Source organism: Callospermophilus lateralis, chromosome 1 (assembly GCF_048772815.1).
Source record: "Callospermophilus lateralis isolate mCalLat2 chromosome 1, mCalLat2.hap1, whole genome shotgun sequence".
NCBI classification, from domain to species: Eukaryota; Metazoa; Chordata; class Mammalia; order Rodentia; family Sciuridae; genus Callospermophilus; species Callospermophilus lateralis.
The window spans coordinates 154,709,090-154,722,091 of record NC_135305.1 but is presented as its reverse complement, the minus strand read 5'-3'; the positions used below and the strand labels follow the sequence as shown (position 1 = coordinate 154,722,091).

General features: G+C 47.7%; 1 protein-coding gene across 1 annotated transcript in view; it reads right to left on the bottom strand.

The window, feature by feature from the left end:
- Rnft2 (ring finger protein, transmembrane 2) overlaps positions 1-13,002 on the bottom strand; it is a 60,238-nt gene continuing 47,236 nt past the window's right edge. Inside the window, exons 7-10 of the mRNA XM_076866929.1 lie at positions 9,805-9,954; positions 8,554-8,619; positions 8,297-8,398; positions 1-135 (exon numbers count right to left, since the gene is read on the bottom strand). Of these exons, the coding sequence (XP_076723044.1) occupies positions 1-135; positions 8,297-8,398; positions 8,554-8,619; positions 9,805-9,954 (453 nt within the window). The remainder of the gene's footprint in view (positions 136-8,296; positions 8,399-8,553; positions 8,620-9,804; positions 9,955-13,002) is intronic.

Genomic DNA, 13,002 nt, shown 5'->3' with positions numbered 1-13,002 from the left:
CTAGTACACCTGGAAGTGCGCCGAGGTGGCCCCGTCCTTCCAGCAGCGCAGCGTATCCACGGTGACCGAGCGGCAGAGGGGACAGGTGCGCTCCCGATCCAGCCACAGGCAGAGGCACTCCTCACAGAACACGTGCTGTGGGGACAGCAATTGGCAGGACTGAGAAGCCAGGGGCAGCAGTGAGCAAAACAGCCCCTGATGCCCTGCCGGAGCTCGCTCCAGAGGGGGAGACCATGGCGCCTGAACGTCAGCCAATCAGTGGGGGTGGAAAGGGAGGGAAGGGGGCCAGGGGAAGCTTCACCAACACATTGGTATTTGGGTAAATCGGTTTTTTTAATTTAATTTTTGGTGCTTGGGATGGGACCCAGGACTTCATGCATGCTCAGCAAGTGCTCTACCACTGGGTTACATCTAGAAGGAAAATGAGGAGTGAACCCTGGTAACATACAGGGGAAGAACACTCCTGGCCAAGGAGATAGTGTGGGCAAAGGTCCTGAGGTCAGAATGTGCCTCCCGTGCTGGAGGAATTGCAAGGACAGTGTGGTGAAGCCAGAGGGGCCCGGGAATGGGAGAGGGAGATGAGGTCAAAGGGCTCATGGGGACTGCAGGCTCTGCAGGGCCCTGTGGACCATTCTAAGGACCCTGTATGATGGCACCCTCTCCTTTTCAGACTCATCAACCCTCGGTACCCAAGGTCAGTGACAGGCCATGTGGCCTTCAATACAAGGCTAATTCACAGCCTTTGCACAAGCAGCGGACCTGTTTATTCTGGAAGGTTCTGTCAATCACACTCCCCTGTTCCGTTGTGTCTCTCCAACCCCAACCCTCCACTCTTGCACCACATTCTGGAATGATCTGCAAATACACTTCTGAAATTATCTGCAAACACGTCTGTCTTGTCACTAGATTGGGGTTTTCTGGGGTCCAGAAGCAGTTTTACTCTGAGAGCAGACTGCTCGGATGCTCAGTAAACATCTATTAAATGAAGGGACACATGTGCTCCCCTGGAAAGAGGTACTGATGTGGGAGGCTGCTATACATCCCTGTTCATACGAGGTTCTCAGTTGGATTAGGGAACAGGGACTAGTCATCAGAGTGGGCAGTCCCTCTACCCATTCATTCAACACATGTTCAGTGAGGCTTGCAATTTTTTTTTTTTTTTTTTTTTTTGGTACTTGGTATTGAACACAGGAGCGCTTTACCACTGAGCCACATCCCCAGCCCTTTTTATTTTCTATTTTGAGACAGGGTCTTACTAAGTTGCTTAGGGCCTAAATTGCTGAGGCTGGCCTGGAACTTGCAAACCTCCTGCCTCAGCTTCCTGAGCCACTGGGATTACAGGTATACTCCACCCATGCTCAGCAATTTTTTTTTTAAACGGGGTCTTGTTGTGTTGTCTAGGCTGCCCTCAAACTCCTGGGCTCCAGGGATCCTCCAGCCTCAGAATCCTAGTAGCTGAGTCAAAAGGGGCATGTCCCAGCAACTGGCTTTACACACTTCTAATCTTTACATACTAAAATACTTGGATCATAAGGCCAAACATTCTGCATCTCACCACATGATTGTTGCAGATTTTATGCAATTTTTTTTTTTTTGCAAAAATGTGGTGTGCGACCAATATGTGAAGCTTTTTTAAAAAAATATTGTGTATTACTGAACAATCACTTATTACTAAACTGTCTTTGGTGCATGCTCAGGGTGCATGGAATACTCATAATGTGGTGGTAATGATTATGTGGTGAAATATGGTTATTAAAGATCACTGATGGTCTCAAGGAACTTTTGTCCATGTGAGCTAAATCTGTCTATATTTACTGTATTAAAAATAGAAAATGAGCTGAGCACGATGATGCACACCTCTAATCCCAGTGTCTTGGGAGGCTGAGGCAGCAAGATTGCAAGTTTGAGGCCAACAGCAGCTTATTGAGATCTTGTCTCAAAATAAACAAATAACAAGGACTGGGGATATAGCTCAGTGGTAAAGCATCCCCAGTAGCAAAAAAAAAAAAAAGAAAAGAAAAAAAGAAACCGAGACATATTTAAAACCTATGAATACAGACATAAGTACAGATTCTACCAGAGCAACGACATCATCACAGGTCATCACAACCTCTGGGAAACCCCACTGTATGCTCTAGAGAGATGAAAGTAAATGATATCTTAATATTATTATAAAACTAATTTTTACCTTGTAGACTCCCTGAAAGGGACTCTTGGAGGTACCCCTGTGACACTTTGAAAACACATTCTAATTGCTTTTCATCGGCATCTGCCCCACCCTCTCCAGGAGAGTGGCACAGCTGTAACTGTCTTCCTCCTGTCCACCCCCAAACCTGGGCAGAGCAGGGACTCCACTGATATTGCTGAGAACTGAATTCAGATCAGGAGACAGACCCACGGGACACTAGGCTGGAGAAGACCCAGTCCCTGCCCCCAGGGACTCAAGATCTCTACTCCTCAGAGCATCGGGCAGGGCAGAATCTGCTGCTGAGGAAGTTCCAATAGCCAGGACTGCCCAGGACCTGGGTGACCTTGAGTTCCTCCTGCATCCGAGAGAGATGAGCCCTACAGACGGAGGGAGGGGCTCCTTCCCAGTTGGGGTATGTGGAATGGAGGGGTCAGTGGGGAAGGCAGGCAGCGCTGGATGGTCATGTGTCCCCTGCCTGTGTCTCCCGGGTCAAGAGTAGCAGGAGGGGCCTGGGCTTGGACCAGCACCCCGTCCTCACCCACACTGTGTTTTGCCCAAAGACTCAGGGTAGGCAGGAAAAGGGGGCGGGGCTGAGGACAAGACCGCCCCCCCCCCCAACCACAGAAGCTAGGCCCTACGTGAGAAAAGAGATGTTGAGTCGGAACAGAGGGCCATCTCTTGACCTGGCACTTGACTGTGGGTGTGTGCTGAGAAAGAAAGAAGCAGCCAGGCCTGGGTGCAGGGGGATGGGTGCAGGTGAGGAGTACAGGTCATAATTGTGACACCGTGCAAAACACTGCTAGTGACCTCCTGTGCACTTCACAGCCCCGTCACGCAACCAACAGGTCACAAAGACCCAGGGAAGCCACGTTGTTCCCAAGGGCACAACTGTGGCACGGTGGGCACACATTCCAGCACAGTGGGCTGGAATGTGACTTCAGACAGGTGGCAGTCTGATTTCTATGGCATTCACTGCCTTAGGGGCAGCCCTCTTCCCTGAGTAAGGGCTGCGCCTCGTGACTCTCTTCTAAGTGGGAGAATACAGCAAAGTCCACGGGATGTCACTTGCGACACTAGCGCACTCTCTGCTGCATCTCTCATGCTTGCTCCGAGGCAGCTAGCTTAGCGAGGAACTTGGGGTGGCTTCCAGCCTCCACAGCCTGAGAGGAATGGAGACCTCCAGTCCCATGGCCCGCGAGGAGCGGAGTCCTGCCAATAACCGCAGGATGGAGCTGGAAGCAGCCGCTCCCCCCTGAGCCAGAAAATGACCATGGCCCTGGCTGAGACCGAGACCCATGGCAGCCCCTGAGAGACCCCGACAGAGAGGAGAGGAGGCAGTGAAGCCGTGCCTGGATTTGGATCCTGGGAAACTGTGTGATGATACATGTTTGCAGCTTTAAGCCACTAAGTTTTGGAGTCATCGGTTATGCAGAAATCAGTAAGTGACGAAAGAAATGTCCCACTCCCGATCAAAAATTCTTGCCTATACGTTCTATCCCGCAGAGTATGCATACAGGGAAGGGGAGGGAGAAAGGTTTAAAGAGCTTGATTATGAAAAACGGCATTACTGAATATGTGGCCACTCCCATAAGGGGACACACACACACACACACACACACACACACACACCTGTAACCACAGATCCCCTTTAAGCACACAAATCAGGCCTGCTGTGTTCAGACTCAGTCTTCAACACTAATACTGAATATTGGTACAACATGCTCTGCTTTTCAAAACCCGTATGTAATTACGTATTCCGTCGCGGATAACTAGAAACACCTACAAGTTACCTGGGGCAAGCATTTTTATTCTCCGGTGACAGATGACATGGACAGTTAGTGTCACCGTGAAATGTGTTGCTCAGGGCTATCCAATCATGCTTGGGATACTGTTGGCACTCAAAAGCCCCAGATGCAGAAGTGAATGGGTGGAGGAGTGGTTGCCAACCCCAGCTCAGCCATTCATTTTCTGAGGAGGCCACGTGCAGGTTGGCCTGGGCAGAGCTCAGCATTCTTGAGGATTTCCAGAAAAAGCACTCTGGTTCTTCAATGCAGCCCTCAGGACATCTCAAAGCCAGAGGCCCAGCCTCAAGGAAATGGTCTAGCTGGTGGCTTTAGGGGTTCTGGATTGGAATCTGGGTTCTGCCACAGAGAGCAATGAGATCTCAGGCAAGGGCAGCCCTTGGCCTTTCTGAGCCTGAGTTTCCCCCTCTGTCACACAGCAGAACTCTTTCCCTCCAGGGCATCCGTGAGGACTGAGACAGCTACGGCCTCTGGGTGTCATATGGGAGCACCTTTTAAGCCCAAAACTAATAGGATCCACCCTTCTCTTGTTGAATGTTTATAACATACAACACTCAAAAAAGTCAAAAGTGACCAAGAGTTGGAAAGCAGTTTCTTCTCAAACGCATGCTCAGCTCACTCTTCTCTTTGCCAAAGGAGTCCTTTAAACAAACCAAGTTTCTGACTTTGTGTTCAAAATGCCTAGCCCCTGCTCCCTGGTAGCCTGGTGAGAGGCTATATGCCATAAACACCGTAGAATCAAACTAAAACACGTCTGAGCAGAGGTCCAACCTCTGGATGAGTTGGTGTCTGCCTGACTAGTTCAGTGGGCAACCTATTTCCCGGGCCCTAGCTCAGGGGATGGGGTGGCGGCTGAGGAAGTGACACACTGAGTTTCACTAATGACTCTCTGAAGGACAGACAGGGTGCTACTGTAGCTAAGGGGGTTTTTCATCCACCCACTCATTTATTTGCCCCTCCATCCATCCACCCGTCCACCCATCTACACATCTGATCACTTATCCAATCACCCATCTGTCCATCTGTCTATCCATACAGGCAGTCACCCACCCTCTTATACCTCTATCCAGCTGCCTTTGACCCTCTCATCCACCCATTTACACATCGGATACTTATCTATTTACCCATCTGTTCATGTTTTTATCCATACATGGAGCTACCTACCCACTTATACCTCTACCCACTTACCTGTGCACTCATCCATCCACTTGTTCACCTGGTCACCGTCCTATACAGCTGTGTGTCCACCCATCCATCCAATTCCATCTGTCTGTCCAACCAATCCATCCATCTACCTGCCTATCCATCTCATCCCATAATCCGTCCGTCCATCCATCCATCCATCCATCCAATATTTACTGATCCATACTGTGGCTCTGTTGCTAAGCAAGACAGCCATGGTTTCCACTTGCAAGCTGCTTGAAGTTTGGCAACAGAGAGACAGACCTTACACAACCAGTCATCCACTGGATTATCTAGCTCGCCACTGGAAAAAAGTGCTATGAAGGAAATGTACCAGACATATAGCTGAGAATGTGACTCATCTGGGAAAGCAGAGTCAGGAACACTTTATGGATGAAGTGACACTCAAGCAGTGTCATTCATTCCTTTGTTTGTACATCCAGTGCATTTACAGGTCAGCAAATCCCTCTGACCCATGCACGTCATCTCTGCCCTTCCAGGCTCAGCTCCTAGTGACAGGGTGACACTGAGAGGTGTGTTCGGCCTGATGATGTTTGTGGTCTTCAACCACCACTAGGTATAGCTGTCACTCCTAGTCTGGGACAATGGGGTCTTGTCTGAACCCCTCCAAGAATTTTCTAATCCAGCTGTGGGAAGAGTGTGGTGGTACCAGGAGAGGAATGAGAAGGAGACAAACAGATTGATGCTTAGAGAGATTGCCAGAAAAGAAGAAAGACTTTCACCTTGACATCATGTTCAAATAAACCCGGCGACTGAGAAGAAAGTACAGATGGTGCCGAAGCATATGAAAAGATGCTCAACCACGCTCGTAATTAGGGAGATGCAAATTAAATCATCGCTGAGATAGAGTTTGTCACCTGTCAGATTGGCAAAGCTCACAAGAGGCTTGATAATGCTGTATTTTGAGGCGGGAGGGAACAAGAGGCCATGTCACACTTTGCACTGGAGGTGTAAGCGGATACTCTCTTTATGGAGGGCAATTGAGCAATACCTGTCAAAACTGTGTACCTGCGACCTGGGAATTCCACCGCGAGGAATTTATCCTACCAAGAGCTCATGCACTTGTAAAACGGAATGTGTGTCCCTAAGAACTGTATGCATTCAACCATGACCATGTGCCAGGCACGGTTTTAGATATTTCACTTGAATTAACTCATTGAGTCACCCTGATGCGGTGAGGTAGCTAGAACTGATCTCCCCATTTCAGAATCTTTGAGCTAGCCATATCTGCAATAATAGAAGATAAAAGCTACTAAATGCCTATCGATAAAATAATGGTTAAATAAATTTAGGTTTATTCATAAAATGGCATGTTATATAGTTATAACACGGAGTAAGGAGAGATCCTAAGACAGAATTGCAAGGTAAAAAGACAAGTGGGTAGAAAACACTTTAACATATTTTTTTTTTTTTAAAAGATACATTCATGTGTGTATCTGAGTTTGGGTATGCATATGTGTGTGTGTGTGTGTGTGTGTGTGTGTGAATATGTATATATCTAACACTTATACTGTGTTGGTAACAGTAACAGTAGTAGTAGAATTCGGTAACAGTAGTTGCTTGTGTAGGTTGACAGAGGATTAGAGAGATGGGGGGGCAGGGGAGGGGGCCTATTACCATCCTTTGTATATATTGCAAAAATTTTTTTTTAAATAAACTCTTAATTTTTGGATAAATTTAGGCTTACAAAAAAGTTGCAAAGACAGAATAGAAAATGTCTGTATCCCCCTCACCTAGTTTGTCCAAACATTATCTCTTGCATCGATGTGGTACATTCGTCAAAGCTAAGAAATCCACACTGGCACATTACTATCAACTAAATCCCCAGCTCGATTCAGATTTTATAAAGCTAGCTTTTCCAATGTCCTCTCTCTGATCTGGGATCCAAACCAGGTCCCAGATTGCATTTAGCTGTCACGTCTCTTTAGGTCTTCTTTTTTGAATTTCGATTCATGCGAACACATTATTGAGTTACACGGAAACAAAATCAAAAGTTAAATTAAAAACAAATTCCTTTACAATCCCCAAACAGCAAACAACAAAAACATTTTCGCTGGTGCTAAAAGAAGACCCCGTCTCCTGTCCCACCTTGAGGGAAAGATGGCGGGCCATCTGCTTTCCCAGTCCGTCTGGTCTCCAGGCTTCATGACTCCTCTGAAAAGCCCCCCAGCCTGGAACTCATCGCTCTGCCCGGGTCCCCTGGGACGCTGCATGAATCTCTCTTACACAGCACTTATCACCGCCTGCCTTGTTTCATAGTTATTTATGTATGTGTCTCTCTCCCCAGGGAGACCATGAGCTTCCAGAGAAGGGGACAGAATCTGCATGCCCTTCGCCTCTCCTTCTGATAGGACACTTTGACCCAATACACTTTGGCTGAATTGATACCTGGCTCCTGATGTCAGGGAAGGGAGGACGGACACATCTTGAGAGTTGAAAGGGGCTAACCAGATTTACCACCATGGTTTGGTGATGCTCAACTAATAGTGAAAACAAACGCTGATAATTACCAACAATCAGAAGTATAATGTTACCAACTTCTATGGTTAAAAGATCAAAACTTAGTCCTTTCCATAGATAATCTCATTGAATCATAAAAGCATGATGGAGTAGTCATTATTAGTAGTATAATATTATTTTTTTGAAGCTGGGAATTGAACCCAGGACCTTGCACATGCTAGATAAGCACTGTACCAGTGTACTAGATGCCAGCTCCCTGAAGGAGGTATTATAATTAACATTATGCTCATTTCATACATGGCTGGGGGAGAGGCAGATGGAGACGGGAATAGTGCTAGGATTCACACTCGGACTGTTCTTACATGACACCACACTGAATTTGGCATTTCTACATTTTACTAACGAGGCTCAGAGAGGTGAAGTCACCTGCCCAAGGCCAGTCAGCTAAACAGGAAAAGCTGAGATTCAAACCTGGATCTGACTGGCCTTGGGCAGTTAGGGTACAAGCCACAGGTCTTGACAAGGTTGCTCCCAAAGACCCAAGCCAGAGCCCTGAGATTTGGTCATGGGGCAGTTTTTCCAGGGACAGGACCTTGCTGTGCCCTAGCCCCAGTCCCCTAGGCCCAACCTGAACCCCTCTCACCTGGCACAGGAGGATCAGAGGTTCTCGGAACTCAGCCTGGCAGATGGCACATATGTCACCGGCTTCTGTGCACTGCTGCCCCGTGGCTCGGACCCCATAATTCTGTTTAGGAAAGAGAGAAAGAAAAACAGTTATGGTCCCTTGTGGGAGTGAGGCCCTCAGGAGCACTGTGAGAGCTGGGGGGTAAGAAGGGGCTGCTTTCGTTTTCAGCTCCTAGTTCCCATGACCTTAGTCAGGACCACCTGAGACCAACTCACCTGGGAGGTGCAGAGAAGCTTCAGGGCTTTCCTAACTCCACCCACGCGGCCGCAGATATCAAATGACTAAAAAGGAGAGAAGAATGACAGCTGAAAAGTGTCCAAGACTTGCTTGGCCTTTGTCTTGCTTCCTGAGACCCACTGTCTCCCCTGCTACCTAAGCCACCACAGAAAATAAATGGCACACATACAGCTTTCTTCCCCTCCCAAGTCCAGGGCAGACATCACTAATCAATCACAGCACACTTCTTTTGAACCCAGGCAAAGCCTGATGGATGATCTTTTCCCATCTGGCACTCCACTCAGCCACTACCAGTCAATCCACGAGCAAGCAAGCAGAATAGACCCCCTTGACTGACACTGCGCAGTTGGGTGGCTAGTCCCCTGGGAAGAAGGAAATAGAAGGCATGCATTCTCCCAGGATCTGCTAAAGCCGTAAAAAGAGAATGCTTCACAAGAACAAGAGAATGTATTTGTTTTTAGGGGAGGGGGAAAATCCTGATTTGTACTAATAATGAAAAGTACTGTGTTCTGATTTGAGGAGTTAGGGCATGCAAGATGAAAGGGATAATGTTTTTGAGATAAGGAGTTAAAGGAAATTCGGTGACAAGGAGGTGAAGTGCTCTGGGCTTCGGAAACAGCCTGCCTGGATTTGATGCTTGCTCTGAGTGACTGTGGGCAAGAAACTGCATCTCCCTAAAGCCTCAGTTTCCTCACCTATAATATGGGAGTCCAAAGAGTATGCAGGCTGGTGGTTGTGAAGATGACTGTGTGAAAAGGCAGCATATGGTGAGCTTCCCAGGCAAGAAATTAGGCTGGACTCAGCCATTATAGGGAGTGACATGTGCTCTCCTGTGGGTGTACCTCAGACGTGGTAAGCTTAGTGAGGGAAGCCAAACAGGAAAGGTGGTAGTGCATGGAAAGATTCCATGCATACGAAGCATCCAGAATAGAGAGATTCAGAGACACAGATCCGGGGGTGTGAGGGCCTGTGGGAGGGATGGCTGTTTAAAAGGTACAGGATATCTTTTTGGGGTGAAGAAAATATCTTAGAGAACTAGGTAGAACCATGGCTGGCTCGCCACCGTGAATCTGCTGGATGCCACAGTCGCACACTGGGATCCTCAGAGGGTAATTTGATGTTGTGAATTTTACCTTAATTTAAAAATGAAAGAAATGACTCTGTCATTCCAGGCTCACCAACAGGCCCCCCGGGTCTGGCTAGGGAATGCAGCCCTGGGGCCACCTCACCTTGCAGACACTGTAGAGAACGATCAGGACCCCTCCCAGGAAGTAGCTGTTGGAGGAGTCGTCCCCCATGATGTATTTGTACCACAGCTGGATGGGGACCAGCGATCGGAACAGCTGGCTCAGCTCCTCGATAACCAGATAGAACTTTCCCTGCAGCCACACAAAGAGCATCAATTATTATTAGCAATAAAGACCCAGAGGACCAAGCTGGGGGGGGGGGAACTGGCCCAGCAGTAATGACATTCCAGGTCACAGGCAGGCCATTAATCAGCTTTGGAAAGCACTCAGGCCAGCTCTAATGGGGCCCGATATGGCCAGGGAGACTTGGCCCCTGCCCGATGCCCTCGCCCAACACCCACCAGAAGATCAGAGCACCGAGGATCAGGTTTCAGGGAGGGAGAAACCCTAGGCTTTTCTGGTTGAGGGCTGGAGTGGGGTCACTCTTGGGTTCTTGCTGAGGCTTGGAGGGCTGAGCACTTGATGTGGGGAGATGGTCACTCCCTTACCGCCCCCTGCAGACCACCCTAGAGGGCTGGTGGAGGAGAGGCATTGCAGGTGACTGTCCCAAGGGAGCAGGTGAGTCCAGGAGGAGGCTGGGGACAAGGAGATGCATGTCCCTGTCACTGCCAGCTGAGGAGGCAGGATGGATGGCGTGGGGCCTCCACCAGGCTGGGTGTGACTCTCATCCTCCCGCACGCTCCTGAGCCTGCGTCCTCACCTACAGGACGGGAATCCCATGGCCCACCTTATGGAATTTCTCCAAGGATCGAAGCAGATGAATGGACAAGCACCTGGCACGGGGACTGGCCTCCAGTTCTAGCCCCTTTCTTCCCTTTGCTCACTGATAAGTCCCTGGGGCTTTCTGTGGCCTGTGCTAGAAAGTGGAGGTGAAAAGAACCCCGCCCTGTTGTGTCTAATGAAGGTGAATGTACACCTGTCCTGCTGGCCCTTCGATTCTACCCTGAGGTATCAGCTGCCCAAGGGGAATGGAAACTAAGCCCCAATGTACACAAATGTTCTCAGCAGCTCTGTCCGTAAAAATCCCCAAACTGGAAACAGCCCAAACGACCATCAGCAGAAGGACAGATAAACAAATTCTGGCGATGTTTATACAATAGGGTCCTGCTCGGCAGTAACAATCAACAAATGGCTGATATCTGCCACACTGTGGATGGATCTCATAGACGTTATGCTGAATTAAAGAAGACAGCTATTAATGACTATATTGTAATTCTGGTTTGTATAAAGTCCAAGAAGAGGTAACACTCACCTGGGGTGAGAGAAGTCAGACCTATGGCTTCCTGGAGGGAGGGTTGGGAGGATGCCCAGCAGGCACCAAGGAATTTTGGAAAGTAGAAATATCCTATGTGTTGATTGGAATGGTGGTGATGCCGGTGTGTGCATTTGCTACAACTCACAGAAACATATGCCTGAAATCTATGCATCTTGTTGTATATATTTAAGTTATACTTTAATACAGTTGATAACAACAACAACAACAACAAAAAAAAAAAAAAAACATAAAAATAAGCATGTAACCCTACCCCAGGCATCCACAGTCTTAAAAATGTAAGTAACTTTTTTGGGGGGGAGGTACTAGGGTTTGAACTCAGGGGCCCTCAACCACTGAGCCACATCCCCAGCTCTATTTTACATTTTATTTAGAGACAGGGTCTCACTGAGTTGCTTAGCACCTTGCTTTTTGCTGAACCTGGCTTTGAACTTGTGAATCCTCCTGTCTCAGCCTCTTGAGCCACTGGGATGACAGGTATGTGCCACTGTGCCTGGTATAAGTAACTTATAAAAACAACAACTTTTTTTGTACTTGTAGATGGATAGCATGCCTTTATTTTGTTTATTTTTATGTGGTGCTAAGGATCAAACCCAGAGCCACACACGTGCTAGCCAAATGCTCTGCCACTGAGCTACAGCCCCAGCCCCCAAAATGTGAGTCATTTTTTGCTCCAGCAATTATATGGATAAAATAATTAAGGAAACACGGAAAGACGTACCCTGGGGAATGGTTGCCACAGCATTCTTTGTAACAACGGCAAAAAAGTCACAAACAAAAATGCTTAAAAAGACGGTCGGTCTGATTATATTAGAGAGCTATAATGGAAAACCAGACAGTCATTAAAAAAATTATCCTGAAAAATAGCAGCTTTATAGTAAAGAAAGCAAACACATACCACTCTCACCGCACACCACATTAACCAAGGAGTCAAGGTTAATATCCCCGGTAACAGTCCTAGTGACGTCCTGAAGTCTCTGATAGGATGCGCAGGCAAGACAAGGTGCACTTCTGTGGGACTCACATCCAAAATATGTAACCTCCATCTAATCATCAGAGAACAAGGGACAAGTTCAAATGAGGCACAGTCCACAGAGGAACTGCACGACCGTCTCCACACTCATCTCTGATCAAAGACAAAGGAAAGACCAAAAAATGGTCAGATAGGAGACTAAGAAATGCACATGGGATCTTGGACTCAATCCTGGACTAGGAAAAAAGGCGTTCGCGAGGCAACTGACAGCATCTCGATAGGTTGTGTAGGTTGGTGAACAGTAACAGGACTGGTGCCAATTTTCTGGCTTGGTTAACTGTTCTATGGTCACGTCGGACGTTAACACTCGAGAAAGCTGGACGAAGGACACTTGGACTCAGCACAGCTTTTAGAACTTTTCTAAATCTAAAGTTATTTCAAATTACAAGTTAAAAAAAGAAACCATCCTGCTGGGTGTGGTGGTGGCACGCCCATCATCCCAGTGGCTCAGGAGGCTGAGGCAGGAGGATCTCAAGTTCAAAGCTGCCTCAGCAACTTAGTGAGGCCCTAAGCAACTCAGTGAGACCCTGTCTCTAAATAAAATGTCAAATAGGGCTGGGGATGGGGCTCAGTGGTTGAGTGTCCCTGAGTTCAATTCCCAGTACCAAAAAGAAAAGAAAAGAAGCCATCCTGATAACTGTTATCTATTGACCTGGGGAAATGCTTATTTTATAGTTCCAAGTGGAAAAATGGTGAACATAAAAAAATACTCATCTTTCTGTTTTTCTGCTTTTTTCCATTTGTTTAAATTAAAGGAGGAAAGATTATAAAAACATGTTGCTTTATATCTACCTCTTTAGATCCATCTTGATGGCTGGGCACAGGCCACTCAGGAGGGGACCCCTGGAAGAGGTATCACACATGCCAAGGACCA